This window comes from Nicotiana tabacum, chromosome 11, assembly GCF_000715075.1.
Source record: "Nicotiana tabacum cultivar K326 chromosome 11, ASM71507v2, whole genome shotgun sequence".
In the NCBI taxonomy this organism is placed as follows: domain Eukaryota; kingdom Viridiplantae; phylum Streptophyta; class Magnoliopsida; order Solanales; family Solanaceae; genus Nicotiana; species Nicotiana tabacum.
Window position 1 is genome coordinate 82,709,230 of NC_134090.1, and position 14,166 is coordinate 82,723,395.

The 14,166-nt window shown below is 37.2% G+C and overlaps 1 protein-coding gene across 18 annotated transcripts; it reads left to right on the plus strand.

The window, feature by feature from the left end:
* The first annotated feature begins 8,347 nt into the window (after window positions 1–8,347).
* Window positions 8,348–13,851, plus strand: LOC107800324 (uncharacterized). Of its 18 annotated transcripts, none has more exons than XR_001651364.2 (4): window positions 8,348–10,601; window positions 11,923–12,105; window positions 12,214–12,260; window positions 13,124–13,851. XR_001651364.2 is itself a non-coding variant. In XM_016623482.2 (2 exons), exon 1 carries the CDS (start codon window positions 8,661–8,663, stop codon window positions 10,563–10,565), a length of 1,905 nt encoding a protein of 634 aa, XP_016478968.1. In that variant the 5' UTR covers window positions 8,380–8,660; the 3' UTR covers window positions 10,566–10,601; window positions 13,124–13,851. The 18 variants fall into 18 exon arrangements, 4 of the variants coding, with proteins under 4 accessions (XP_016478968.1, XP_016478970.1, XP_075081356.1 ...); XR_001651365.2 differs by having other exon boundaries at window positions 12,214–12,248; XR_001651366.2 differs by having other exon boundaries at window positions 8,380–10,601; window positions 11,923–11,993.
* Window positions 13,852–14,166: the final 315 nt, after the last annotated feature.

Here is a 14,166-nt window from a genome sequence, read left to right on the forward strand (position 1 = left end):
TGTTGAGTTAATATTTTACTAAACTAATTTAATATATAAAAAATATAGAGATCTGTCATGTGTTGAAATGAATTGAAATGAAACAAATGATTAATTAAAAAATTAATTTATTTTAGAATGCCTTTTCTCTACCACTATTTTATCATTATTGATTCAGGTTTGTATTTTTACCAATTTGACTTTTATATATAGAATAACTATTTTATTTTATATTGTTCATTACAATATAAAATGATCAAAATGATCAACGGCCACCAGACCCCCTTACCTTAATTAATCCCAAACGACCCCCTAAACCCTACCATTTTCCACCATACACTGCCTCTAATTCCCCCTCCTCTCTTAAATCCTCTCTACAACACCCTCAAACCCTAGCCGCCGCCACCCTAATCCGCCCTAATCCATGGCTCTCCAGGATCATCTAAGACCTGTATCAGCCTCTCATGGCCTCTACTTGTTCGTTTTTGTGGTCTCATGACCAGATTCTAAAGGGGCTTGGTCTAGTCTTTGCTCGATGACTATTTTCCGGTCGTCTCTGACCTTTCTCCGGCCAGCCATGGCTATTCGAGTCAGACTTTTGACTTTTCTGCTTAGATCGATGGTTTTCAAGGCCTTTCTCATCACTTGGGGTTCTTCTGAAACCCAAATCTCTAAGGTTCTTTCGATTTCTTTCAGATCTGCTTCAGATCTATGCTTGCTTTGAACTTTTAAGTGTTTTTCTCGAAGTTTCTTTAAAACTTTGCTTTCAAAACTCTTTATCATTTCCGATTGGGGTTTTCTTGTTGAGTTATTTAAAAATGTTTCTCTGATTTTTTTTTGACATGTTTTGCTATGTTTGCTCACATCGTTCTTCTACCTAAGTTTGCATGTTAAAACCCCTAATATTTTTTGACTGTTTATTAGACGAATGCGTGTTTGCTTGAGTTTTGTCTGATTTGTTTGTTTATCCTCTTTTGAAACTCTTCTATTGTTGAAAATCCTATGGCTTTGGGTCTAAGACTGTTCGTTTAAGTACATGGCTCGATTTGAAGTTCTTTATTTCGAAACCTCTTATCCCTTTGTATGATTTTTCTGATTATGGGTTTCTATCTTCTCTAAAACTTGATTATGCTCGAAACCCTAATTTTTTAAAAGGGGTTTTCCTCACCTGCTATTGTGATATCTTCGCATGCTTTTGATATTCTATGTTTGCTTCACTACTGACTCAATAAGACTTGACCTACTGGACTATCATGCTTCGAATGTTGCCATCTACTGAATTTTGTGCTACTATTGCATGCTATTTTGTTTTGCCAATAGGCTTGGCCTCGCATGTATAGTGTTTGTGCACTCTATTTATATGCTGAGTTTCCTTCTTTGATTGATCTTCAAACTTGTGACTGATTTCAAACTTTTCCTTTGTGAAATTCTGATTTCACTCACCTATTAAGGTTAATTGATTTCTTTTCCTGTTTTGCCTTACTGAATCCTTTCCGAAATTAGAATATTTCTATACCTAGACTCGATTGCTTACTTAATGTTTTACTACTTCTTTTACGGCAACTGTCAGCCTGCTTACAAATTGATTTCTTTCCTTATTTTAAACCTGTCACCGCTCGTTAAGCAAGTGATCCCTTAATTAAAGGCAATCACTTGTATAATTGATTCTGAATTGTGATTGTTTCCATGTTTGCAGCTTATTATTTCTCTCTTACTCGTTTTCAGAAAGCTATAAATACCTTGCACTTCTTTTCTTTCAAACACACAAACACAAGGCATAAAACACTTGAGTTCAGACACACACCCCACTAAATCTCTCTCTTTTCTCTGTTACTACTTGTATTGCTGCCTTACCTAGACGGCTGAAAGCCAAGGCTAGGCTGTGGGAAACTTGCTTATTTTTCTCTGCATTCGCATTTCTTACTGGTATGTTCTAATTAAGCTTCTGCACCAACAACAACATGCTTATTTACTGTTTCTTGCATTCTTGTTTGTCTACTATTTGTATTTAACTCAGTACCATTATTAAGCATGCTGTAATTTCAATTTTTCCTATTCAGAATTAATGTATCATGACTTGTGAATCTTAAACCTCTACCCCAATGTGTTTAATAATTGTGGTTGGTTTGGCGCATGACAGCATTGGACATTGTTGTGCAAGACCCAAACCTGATTCCCCTGGGATCATAACCTCCATGTTTCTCTTATATATTGTATGTTCTGATTAGTTTACAGGCATGTCAGCACTTCACATTGTTGTGCATGCCCAAAGCTAACCTGTGCCTAAGTATATAGGCTCCTTGCAATGGATTTCCAACCCCTGACCCCCTTGTATGAAGTTATTAACTCTGTGAGATGCTAGTGGTTATCTCCCAATCACCATTTCCCCTCTCCTTTAAAATCAGCAATATTAGATACCATCGCCTACAGAATCTGAAACTAGTTCAATTTAAAATTAGTTCGATTCTGAACCAGTTTTAAACAACTTTCCTTCTCTAGTTAACGAGGTTTAGCAAGCATGCCTATAGGATCTCAAATAATTCGCTTTAAGTTGTTACTATTTCACCACATTCTGAATCAATTAGATATCATATCTATAGGACCTCACCTAAAACACTTAGGCAAGCCTTAGAGAATTGAATCTGCTTTTGTTAATTGCTACAACCAGCAGGCAGGCCTGATTCGAACTTCTTATTTGAGTTATGTAATAAACATGTCTGCCTCAATAATCAGACTCCCCTCGTCTTTAGTATTTTAATCAGACCTAAAAAAGTATGTGCAAGTCATGCTATTTATGTGTTTTGTTTGAGGAGGTGTACATGGGCCTTTACCTATTTATATGCTTCCCCAACATGCAGTATATGTGTTTTGTATGTCGCCTTAGATTTTCACCCTTTGAAACCAAAAATTAGCCTGATATCCCTCCCCTTTAGGAATAGTAGTCCTAAGCTCCTCCGGGACTGATAGGAATGGGACGGGTAAATAGCATGCAATAGTAATCGAAACCAATCTGTGAGTTAATACCTTAACGGGGTGGGAAGGGTAGATATGGATATGATGAATGGTGCGCTAATATCACGTGTATCCCCTCTTTTGAGGAGTGTCATACCAGGTATCGCATTGATGTGATCCATATTAAATATAAACATAGGACCCCTTCCCTTTTATTTGCAAACTTCTTTTCAAAACTCTTCTTTTATTTATCCCTTCTCTTATGTGTTTAATCTAAATCCCCTCTTATGTGAGTCTTATCTGTTACTTGTTAATTGCAGAAATTCACAATAAATTGTCTGGACAGGAACCACACTAGTGGATCCTAAGGGGTGCCTAACACCTTCCCCTTGGGATAATTTCAAGCTCTTACCCTATCTCTGGTTATTCCAAAGAAACTTAGAATTGAACCCTATTGGTGTCCTAATGCACCTTAAATCATTAGGTGGCGACTCTTAATAAATGCAAAACCCAGTTCCCAAAAGGAACGAGTTGTCATATACCAAATGTCATAAACCCGATTTCGCGAAAAAAAGGGGACGCGACAATCATCGCATAAAGTGGGCTCCGTGATGGGCTGGGACGAAGCCTTAATAAGAAAATTAAAAATTAATTTATGACAAATCATTAAGAAAAAAAACAAATTAAAATTTAACAGTAATACAAACATACCTGCACTTGTGATACATCCGCATCAACCACCAGGGATGAGCCAAAACTCAACCTACACCCACCATCCCCGTCTCGGGTCGGCCGATCCTCAGCTACGGTAGATGGGCCTGAAAAGAACTGATCTACATCTCCGTCGAATGTACCCGTGATCAACAATGGACCTGACGGGGTGACCTGCGATTCTGGCAGCTCCAGCTGAAGGCTGTACGACGGCATGTTGCTGGAAGGCTCGTCTATTTAAGGGATGTAACCCGGCTGATCATCTCCAAGATCGTCATCAGGTGGATCAATAGGTGCCTCAACGCCCCCTTGCTGGGGACCACCTCATCGTCATCCCCCATGACCCTGTGGGGCACCCCCGCCTCGTGAGACAGCCCTGGCTCGTGCCCGACCCCTACCTTGTGCGACAAGCCTACCCCGATGGTATTGCTCTGGCACCACATACTTAGTAGTGTGGTTTAACCTCTCATTCTCTCTGGCTCGCTGTAGTGTCCGGAGAGCCAGCTCTACCACCTACTGGTCATACTCAGCGACTGCAGGATTGTCGGTATGTTGTTGTATCTCTAGTCCCGACCGGTAGAATAAACGATGACCAATAGCCTGCACAACATTTAAAATATTAATTATATAACGCTATATCATAGTTATAAGTATGGGTTCCAACAGAAACATACCAGTGCCTCGTGCCTCCCGGGGTATGGTGTGAACCGACCGCCAGCTTGATGAACGGGGTTCCCGATCATCAGTCGGGTGTGACGGCGGTACCATGATGTATACATCGCAATAGTCGTTGCCTGGATCTGTGAAGGTGGTGGTGGAATCAGGTCCTGTTGCTGCTCCCAAGTATGGACTTGCGCCTCTAGCCATACTACAAATGCGTCGTCCACCCTCGAACGATTATCCTACTAATAATGTGTAGCCTTTCATGTAGGCTCCCTCGGTATAGTCTGCGTATGGTCAAACTGATAAAGTACCCGCTCTGTGGCATGATGCTCCACAACATCGAGGCACATCAGCGGGACGGAAGTGCTCTAAATCAGTCAGTCGATCGAGCAATAATCGGGCAGGCCAGCTATCAACTCGTCACTGTATGGCGTCCAGATGAACTATCAAATAATAACATAAAAGTGAGTATGCACAACACAAGTGAATTTATAACAAGTAAGTTTAGGTACATATTTACATGTGTGGCCTCCAGCATATCCAACACATCCCTGACAAGGGGGAGATCATGATGAGCATCAATGGCTCGGTAGTTTCCACGCTGGAGAACCCACCTCCTAGCTAGAGGGAGTAACGGAGGTGATACATCCGGAGGTAATGCTGGTAGAGGTGGGTGCAACGGCAGGAACCACTCCCAGGCCCAAACCTAACATATAAGGTCGACAGAAAATTTAAGAGTCATTTTGACTATATAGAATTGGAAGTAATGAATAGAGTATTCGAATATGTTGTCACTTGTAGAAGCGGCAGAAAATCACATACGTCGCTCTAGGTGCCTATGCTAGCCCGGCACATACTCTTGTATAGGTAATCGAGAACAGCAGCACCCCAGCTGTACTGGGGTAACTTATCTAGCTGCTGAAGATGATGTAGAAATCGCATACTCACTAGATTTCCCGAAGTGTTAGGGAACAAGACACCCCAAAAAAGAAGGAGAAGTGCCAACCTCGTGTACCGGTGAATATGTAGATCCTTTGTCTCACCGGTGATGTCGGGATGTAATACCGCCAAATGCTGCCTGATAACTGTCACAGAAATGCGACTGCCCCCTGAAGCTGCAGCCTCACCATATGGCCTGAAACCAGTGAACTGCTGCAGTAAGTCCAAATATTGGGCACGCGTCATAGATCTCATATACTGAGGCAGTTCAATGGCCAGTCCATCAGCAGGAAGCCCATATAAAACCTGAACATCCTGAAGCGTGATGGTGGCCTCGCCAATGAGCAGGTGGAAAGTGTGTGTCTCCGGTCGCCAGCGCTCTATCAACGCTGTGATCAGAGACCAGTCAAGCTGTAGCCGCCCAATCTTAAAAATCCTATAGAAGCCCATATCACGCAGGTGCTGGACTAGCAGGAATGGAAACCTCTCTCCCTGATAAAGTCCCACACGCTGTCCACTCTCCTGGCGCGGAGAGTCTGCCCACTAGCTCTCCCTCCCATACGTTGGCGGACCTATGATCGACCTGTAACACTAATATCTCATCCGAGATAGGTCCAGGATGCACAGGCGGCACGTCCATCTCATCTACTATAAATTAAACAATATTAAGTGTGTGTTAGTTTTAGTAATTAATATTTAATTATTTAATTGGACAGAGTATATAACTATGGGTTCAATGCTCGATATTTGAGGTCCAGTAGCACCAAGCTATCCTGAATTCTTATGTGTGTCAATTTCAATATTTTTAGAATTTTGTTTATGTTATAATAATTAATATTTAATTAGTTAATTGGACATAGTATATATTTATGGGTTCCAAGCTCGATATTTGAGGCCCAGTAGCACCAAGCTATCCTAAATTCTTATGTGTGTCAATTTCAATATTTTTAGAATTTTGTTTGTGTTATAATAATTAATATTTAATTATTTAATTGGACAGAGTATATATCTATGGGTTCCAGGCTTGATATTTGAGGTCCAGTAGCACCAAGCTATCCTGAATTCTTATTGTGTCAATTTCAATATTTTTAGAATTTTGTGTGTATTATAATAATTAATATGTAATTATTTAATAGGACAGAGTATATATCAACGGGTTCCATGCTCGATATTTGAGGCCTAGTAGCACCAAGCTATCGTGAATTCTTATGTGTGCCAATTTTAATATTTTTAGAATTTTGTTTGTGTTATAATAATTAATATTTAATTATTTAATTGGACAGAGTATATAACTATGGGTTCGAGACTCGATATTTGAGGCTCAGTAGCACCAAGCTATCTTGAATTCATATGTGTGTCAATTTCAATATTTTTACAATTTTGTTTGCGTTATAATAATTAATATTTAATTATTTAATTGGACAGAGTATATATCTATGGGTTCCAGGCTCGATATTTGACCAGTAGCACCAAGCTATCCTGAATTCTTATGTGTGTCGATTTCAATATTTTTACAATTTTGTTAGTTTTATAAATTAAATAATTAATTTTTAATTGGGCAGAGTATATATCTATGAGTTCCACGCTCGATATTTAATTTGACAACATATATTAATTTGTTAGTTCTGTGTGTTTGTTTTATAAATTAAATAATTAATGTTTGTAAAGTGTAATTGGATAGAGTTTGTAGTTAGTAGATACTTAAACTACAGAGATTCTACGTTAAAAGGCTCTATATTTTACTACACTAAAAGGTTCTATATTTTACTACGTTAAAACGCTCTATTTTACTATGCTATAAGGCTCTATATTTTACTACGCTAAAAGAGCACTATTCTTTAAGCAAATAAATAATATAAACTAAATAAAAACAACAAACATATTTTAATAACATAACATTCACGAAATTACATATAAAACAGTAAAAGAAATTTATGAACATTTTTATTAACAAGAAAAATTATTTCTCAACTTTTAACTATTTTTTTAAACACTAATAATTTAATCCGGATAAAAATAACATACAAATTTAATCGCAAACAAAACACAAAACAACGTGGAAACACATTCAAGACAACAAATATGCATTATTGTACGAGTTTCGACATAAACTAAATCGGAATACCTCGATTTATGTTTTTAGAAAATTTGAAATTTTGAGCCCGAAACGAGGAAACCACAACAATCGAAGACTTGGGTTGAATGCGGGACCTACAATCTTCACTTTTTGTGTGATGGGTGAAGTCCAATCGATTTTTTTTTAAATCGGGGGTGGGGGGACGGCTGGAAAGATGTTTGTTTTTTTAATTGAAACCTTCTGGTTTCTGTCGTGGGGAAGAAGGAGACTTATATTTTAAAGGGAAAAACACAGTATAATACTGTGCTTTCCTAAAATGCAGTATAATACTGCTAGCCTTTAAAGTAAAACACAATATAATACTGCATTTTAGTTAGAAAGGTAACTCTTTTTTTTAACTGTATAAAGTATTTTGAGTCCCAAAACTCATTATTTAGGTTTCGGACTCCTTCCCTACATGTTACTTGGCTTATGGCATGCCCTAATGTCTCCTCCTCAGCAACAAGCACTTGCTCTTTTTTCTGCGGAAGTTTTTTTCCCTTCAGGCTGTTGCAAAAGAGTGCAAATATTGCTTGTATATTAGTATTCTCAATGTTCTAATTTATGTGAACTTGTTTGACTGAACACGGAATTTAAGAAAAAATAAACAGTTTTTGAATTTGTGGTCCTAAACAAGTCAAAGAGGAATCCAGAGTATTTGTGTGGTTATAAAAGTTTCTCATTAAAAATAGAATTGAAAGTCTAAGCTAAATTGTTTCTAAATTTAGAAACTGATCATTCTTTTTGGAATAGATCAAAAAGAAAATAGGTTCACGTAAGTATTAGTCTGTTCCAAAATGAATGACACATTTCTAAATTTGGAAGTAGTTTAACTTTAAACTCTTTAGTTTAATTATTTTACCCTTAATAATAATAAGCTTTTATAACCACACAAATATCATTGCTCCTTAAACTTTTAAGACCACGACTTTCAAAAATAAATTATTTTTTTCTTAAATTTTGTGGCGAGTCTGTGTCCTCTGAATTGAAATGGAGAGATTAGTTAACTGTTAACCCCCAATGGCACTACGAGCCACTCGAGAATTCAGGACAATATTTAGCTGAAGTGGAAAATTCCAAACGCCTATAGAATAGAATTTTGGCTCCACTATCCAAACCGAGTGCAACAGACAGAGTCGCAGTCCTTCTTTACTCCTCCGTTCTCCTTAAATTTGAATTTTGAGGAAATGGTAGAACCAGAAACTACAGATTTCATTCTCCTGTTTACCTTCGGTAATTTTCTCTGTCTAAATTGAGCTTTTCTTGCTGAAGTATAGTTCCATTTTTTTTGCATATTTCCATGAATCTAACTCAGAAATCAATCAAATACACATGTTCGAGTAGAAATTTATTAATTGATTTCAAGAATTTGCAGTCAAGATTGAATTTTACATCATTGTCATCATCAAATTTTCTCCAAACTTTAACAGTAAATAATGGGTCCAGACCCATTTCAAACTCCCTTCACAACTTTCTACCTGAAACCCAAAACCCTCAAAACATTGTTAGTCTGATATGCTCGGCACTAAAGAACAAAAACAATGGCCATTTGGTCCTTCTTCAGAAAACCATCGAAAATCATGGGCTTATTGGTTATCTCCGTAACACTGAAATCTCAAGGGTCCTGTTGAGATGCCAGTCTGATTCATCTACCGCTCTTAGCTTCTTCAACTGGGTCAAGACTGATTTAGGTGTCAAACCTAACACTCAAAACTACTGTCTTGTTATTCATATATTGACTTGGTCAAAAAACTTTTCACAAGCAATGAAAATTTTGTCTGAATTGGTTAATTTGAAGAGAGATGGACCGGTCAGCGTAGATGTGTTTGAGAGTTTGCTTTCAGCTAGTGGTGTATGCAATTGGGACCCTGTTGTGTTTGATATGCTAATTAAGGCTTTTCTCAAGGTGAATATGGTGAAAGATGGTTTTAGAGCTTTTAGAAAGACGGTGAAGCATGGTATGTACCCGACTGTTATTACCATAAACTGTCTTTTAAATGGTCTTTCAAAGTTAAATTATAGTAAAAAATGTTGGGAAGTATATGCTGAAATGGAAAGAATAGGAGTGCACCCAAATTCGTGTACCTTCAATATATTAACTCTTGTCTTGTGCAAGGATGAAGATGCGAACAAGGTCAATGATTTCTTGGAGAAAATGGAAGAAGAAGGGTTTCAACCTGATATAGTTACATATAATACATTAGTTAGTAGCTATTGTAGGAAAGAAAGATTGAAAGATGCAGTCTACTTGTATCAAATTATGTACATTAGAGGCGTATTACCAGATTTGTTCACATACACTAGTTTGATAAATGGCTTTTGTAGGAAAGGAAATGTGAGAGATGCTCATCAGTTGTTCCTGAGAATGGCTGACAGAGGGTTAAAACCAGATCTTATTTTGTATAACACTCTTATTTGTGGTTATTGCAAAGAGGGGATGATGCAAGAAGCACGGTTTCTTTTGCATGACATGATTGGAGAAGGGATGTACCCTGATAAGTTCACTTGTTCGGTTCTTGTACAAGGATATCAAAATCAGGATAACCTAGTTTCCGCTGTGAATTTAGTCACAGAGCTTCAAAGGTTTAGATTTGTAGTATCTCATGATATATACAACTATCTAATTGCTGCTCTTTGTATGGAGACTCGACCATTTGCAGCCAAGGCTCTATTGGATCGAGTATCTGGCAATGGATATGAGCCTAACAATATGGTCTATAGGGAGTTGATTGAATCTTTCTGCAGATGGAATTTCCCTGATGAGGCCTTGTGTTTGAAAGCTGAGATGGTGTTAAAAGATTTGAAGCCCGATATATGTACATATAGAGCTATAATTAAGAGTTTGTGTAAATTAAGCCGAAGCATGGAGGCTAATTCCTTGATGAGAGAAATGACTGATTTTGATGTGCCGCCTGATATTGAAGTTTGTCGAGCTTTAGTAAATGGGCATTGCAGAGAAAACAATTTCTGTGAGGCGCAATCGCTGTTAAGCTTCTTTGCTCAAGAATTTGGAATATTTGACACAGTTTGTTACAACGCAATTATCAGGCTTCTAATCGCTGAATGTGATATTGCCAAATTGTTGAAATTTCAAGATAAAATGAGGAAAGTGGGTTTTGTGCCAAATCAGCTGACATGCAAGTACGTAATTGATGGATTACAGAAAGCTGTGAGAGTCCACAAAATCAACACCCCAGTGCAGTAATGAGGTAGACATTTTACATTGGATGCTCCCTTTCTGGTGAGTCATTCTTAAATCTTGTTTTCTGTTTGTTTGTTGTTGCACTATGTAATGTGGTATGAAAGTTGAATGGTCAAATGAATTACTCGCTTATTTATATGGAAAAGTAACCTGAGGCTACAACGTTGGACTCTCTAACTTATGCCTTCTTCTAGTCATATAATTCTTGTCATTGTCAAACCCAAGAGAGTGAATTAAGATCAGGGTCCATTATCAAGGGGGTCTATCTCTCCCAAATTATTGATTATTGCTGATGAAGCTATAACTTGATCCCTTTTCCTTTTTCCTTCTTTCTCTGACTAGGCCTCTCTTTTTTTCTTTTTTTTTGGGGTCTCTGATTGGCCTCGTTTGTGGAAACATACACATTTTCTCTAGGGAGCTAGGAAGCTTTGAGGACTAGAAAGATAGTTTGGGATGCAATGGGTGATGTTAGATGCAGTGAAGGAGGCACTCTCTAGCTGGAAATTTGGAAGAAGGATGAGAAGTTGAAGAGCCTAGGATGTTGCCTCACTAGTACTTGTTTGGGTCCTGTAGAAGGGAAGAAATAGGAGAGCTTTTGATGGGATTGGGAACGACTATGTACATTTGATGAATAGCTTCTCTTTTCTAGTTTCTTTTTGGTGCACCCATGAAAATTCCAGTGTATAGAAAAGATCGGGCATTGTTTGTAGAGAATATATTATGTTGTAAATTCTCTGCCTTTTGGTATACTGCTTCTATACAACAATTTTCCTCACTATTAATAAAACTTCTTTTACCTTATAAATGGAAAAAATCTAATAATCAGTATCTTCTTCTGAGTGAACCAGAGACTGGTTTTCTTTTTAAATGGAAAAAATCTAAGAATCAGTATCTTCTTCTGAGTGAACCAGAGACCGTGATTTTCTTTGGGGATCCCTTTGCTTGATGTTTTGAGTCTACAGAAGACCATTGGCTTTCCATATTGTGACAATTTCTCCCTTCTTTCTAACAATACTATTTTTCAGAAGTTTCTTTGTTATCACATGTTAAATACTCTTGAATATCCAAGAAAGCAGGAAGAAACAGAAAAAACTACTTTTATTGTTTCTTACTTGTTTGAGAGTTGTTGGATCTCTGAAAATGGTGGTTATGTACAGAAGTTACATCTTATATTACAAGAATTAAAACTAGTGGTTATGTTCATATTATTTCCAGTGTTACATTAGCTCTTTCTATTTCTGTAACTCTATACATGTCTTATGCACATTAATCTTTCTATTTCTGTAACTCTTTACATGTCTTATGCACATTAATTGTTAGTATGATTTCCAAATGTTAATTTTTGATATATTTTCAATAGATACAGCACCTATCAGAGAGGACCAAAGGGTGTTTTCATTTTGCGGCATAACTTTACTTAATTCAAGGCAGGTAAACATTTGACGGGCCTAGGCTGAGTTTCTAATACATTGTATCATTGGTTTGTGTGCTAGAGTTGTAGTCTTGTAGATGACCAAAAGTCTCTCAAAAATGGGAAAGAGAGGTAATACTGAACATTAAAGTTGGATATTAAGTGCAGAACTTTTTTCCTGATATTGCTTTATATTCAGCATGCTTCAATTGGCCTCACTTTTGCCTTTCGTCTTTGTAGGATTTTAATATTGGATTATAAATGGGATATACGAGGTACAATATAATGTATGTTTAATTTAACAGTGGATAAATTTATTTTGTGTAGCTATTCCCTTGTATGCATTAGCGAGAATTGCGTGTGGCATTTTTGGTCTTCAAGCCTGAATGAATCGAGAATGTTCAAATTCTACGTTGTCCACACATGCTTGTTGAAGAATAAGATCTATACACAGCGTCAAGCAACAACCAATGTAGTTGGGAGTGTTTTCATGGACAAATGTTCAGACCCAAAGACGATACATGCCAAAGGACATAATAATAGACATGAAGAAGGATTAAGGTGTAACGTTAACCTACATGTGAACTTGGAGAGTAACGGAGAGGGCAATTCAATTGTTTTAAGTGGATTCAGTGAGTCCTACGGCAAGCTTCTTAGCTAGTTACCTGTTTTAGAGAAAGTCTTAATCGTTCAGTTGTGAGCTTGCACAAATCAGAGGATAGATACTTTATGTATGCATTTTTAGCTCTCTACCCATCAATAATGGGATGGGAGTCTTGTAGGCCTATCGTGGTAGTTGATGGTAGCTTCCTTAAAGCCATCTACAAGGGGACCTAACTTGTAGCTAGCACAATGAATACAACAGGTGAGTTTATAAAAAAGGCATATATAACTGTGTATTTTTATTGTATAACTATATATGTTATTTATAGGTCTATGTCACTTGTATATCTGTTGGTTAATTGTATGGTAGTACAACTAGTACAATGTATGCAGCAGGTGATGTTTCTCAACATTTAAACACAACATGTACACCTGTATATTACTTATATTTCTGTGTAAATTGGATTTTTGTGTATGTAATTGTAGATTTGTATGTTAGTTGTATGGTAGTAAATTTTATACTTATATGACTTGTTTATTTGCACAGGCAGCATAGTGCCGCTCGCATACATTGTTGATCCGGAGAATGGCGTCTCATGGAGGTGGTTCTTTGAGATATTCAGAAAGGCTTTTGGTGAAAGCGCAAATACGTGCGATAGGCTGCGAGTATTATGAAGGTGACGTCAATGGTGTATGATGCGGGTGCCTCACTGTGTATGTATGTGTCATCTATGGTAACAACATTAGGCCTAAATACTAGCGGAGTCATCACAAGATAAGGGGTTTAGACTTTGTCATGGCTAGAGCATACAGTTTAGAAGAGTTTAATCAACACATGGTAAAGGGTGAATAGATAGATAAAAGGGTGAACGACAACTTGTTCAACCTTGGGTACTCTAGGTAGATCTCGGGCACGTTCAAAGGTGAATAAAACTTGGACAATGACTTCAAATATTGTAGAGCTAGTGTACGCAACGAATAAGGATGCCAAATAGCTGCCAGCATTGCCGCTACTAGAGTTCATGAGGCAACTTGTTGAACACTGGAATAATACTAACAGGATGAATGCAAAGGGGACATTCACATTTCTTTGAAAAGAAATAAAACAACATGCCGAATTATAACATACTTTTATCACAGCGGATGATGGTAAGATTGTATTCTACCATAAGTAGTTTGATAAACAGAAATAAGGAAGAACTGGATGTTCAGTTTGGATGTACGTTTAGTGTATATCTTTTGTATCTTTATATATTTTCAGTTTATTTTTTCGAATGTCCAAGTATGCTTGCTGTAATATTTTAGTATCTCTTATTGATCTTTAATGTTGCTATATCCTATATAACGACTGTATTTGTTTTTATATATAACTAATTAGAACTTGAGAGTTACAACAGAATACCTACATACGGTCAAGACGGTAGTAAACGCTTCATGGTATGCCTACACGACAACAAGATGTCAGGTGTATAACATGTGTATGGTATATGTATTTTCTTTTGTATGCTAGTTATATAGAACGATATGATGTGTGCATATTTTTTGTATTTAGATGTATGTGTATTGTGTTGCAAGAGCAGCCCGATGCAC

Coding starts and splice junctions, on each gene's coding strand:
- LOC107800324 (XM_016623482.2), top strand. CDS start 8,661: ATGAATCTAACTCAGAAATCAATCAAATACACATGTTCGAGTAGAAAT.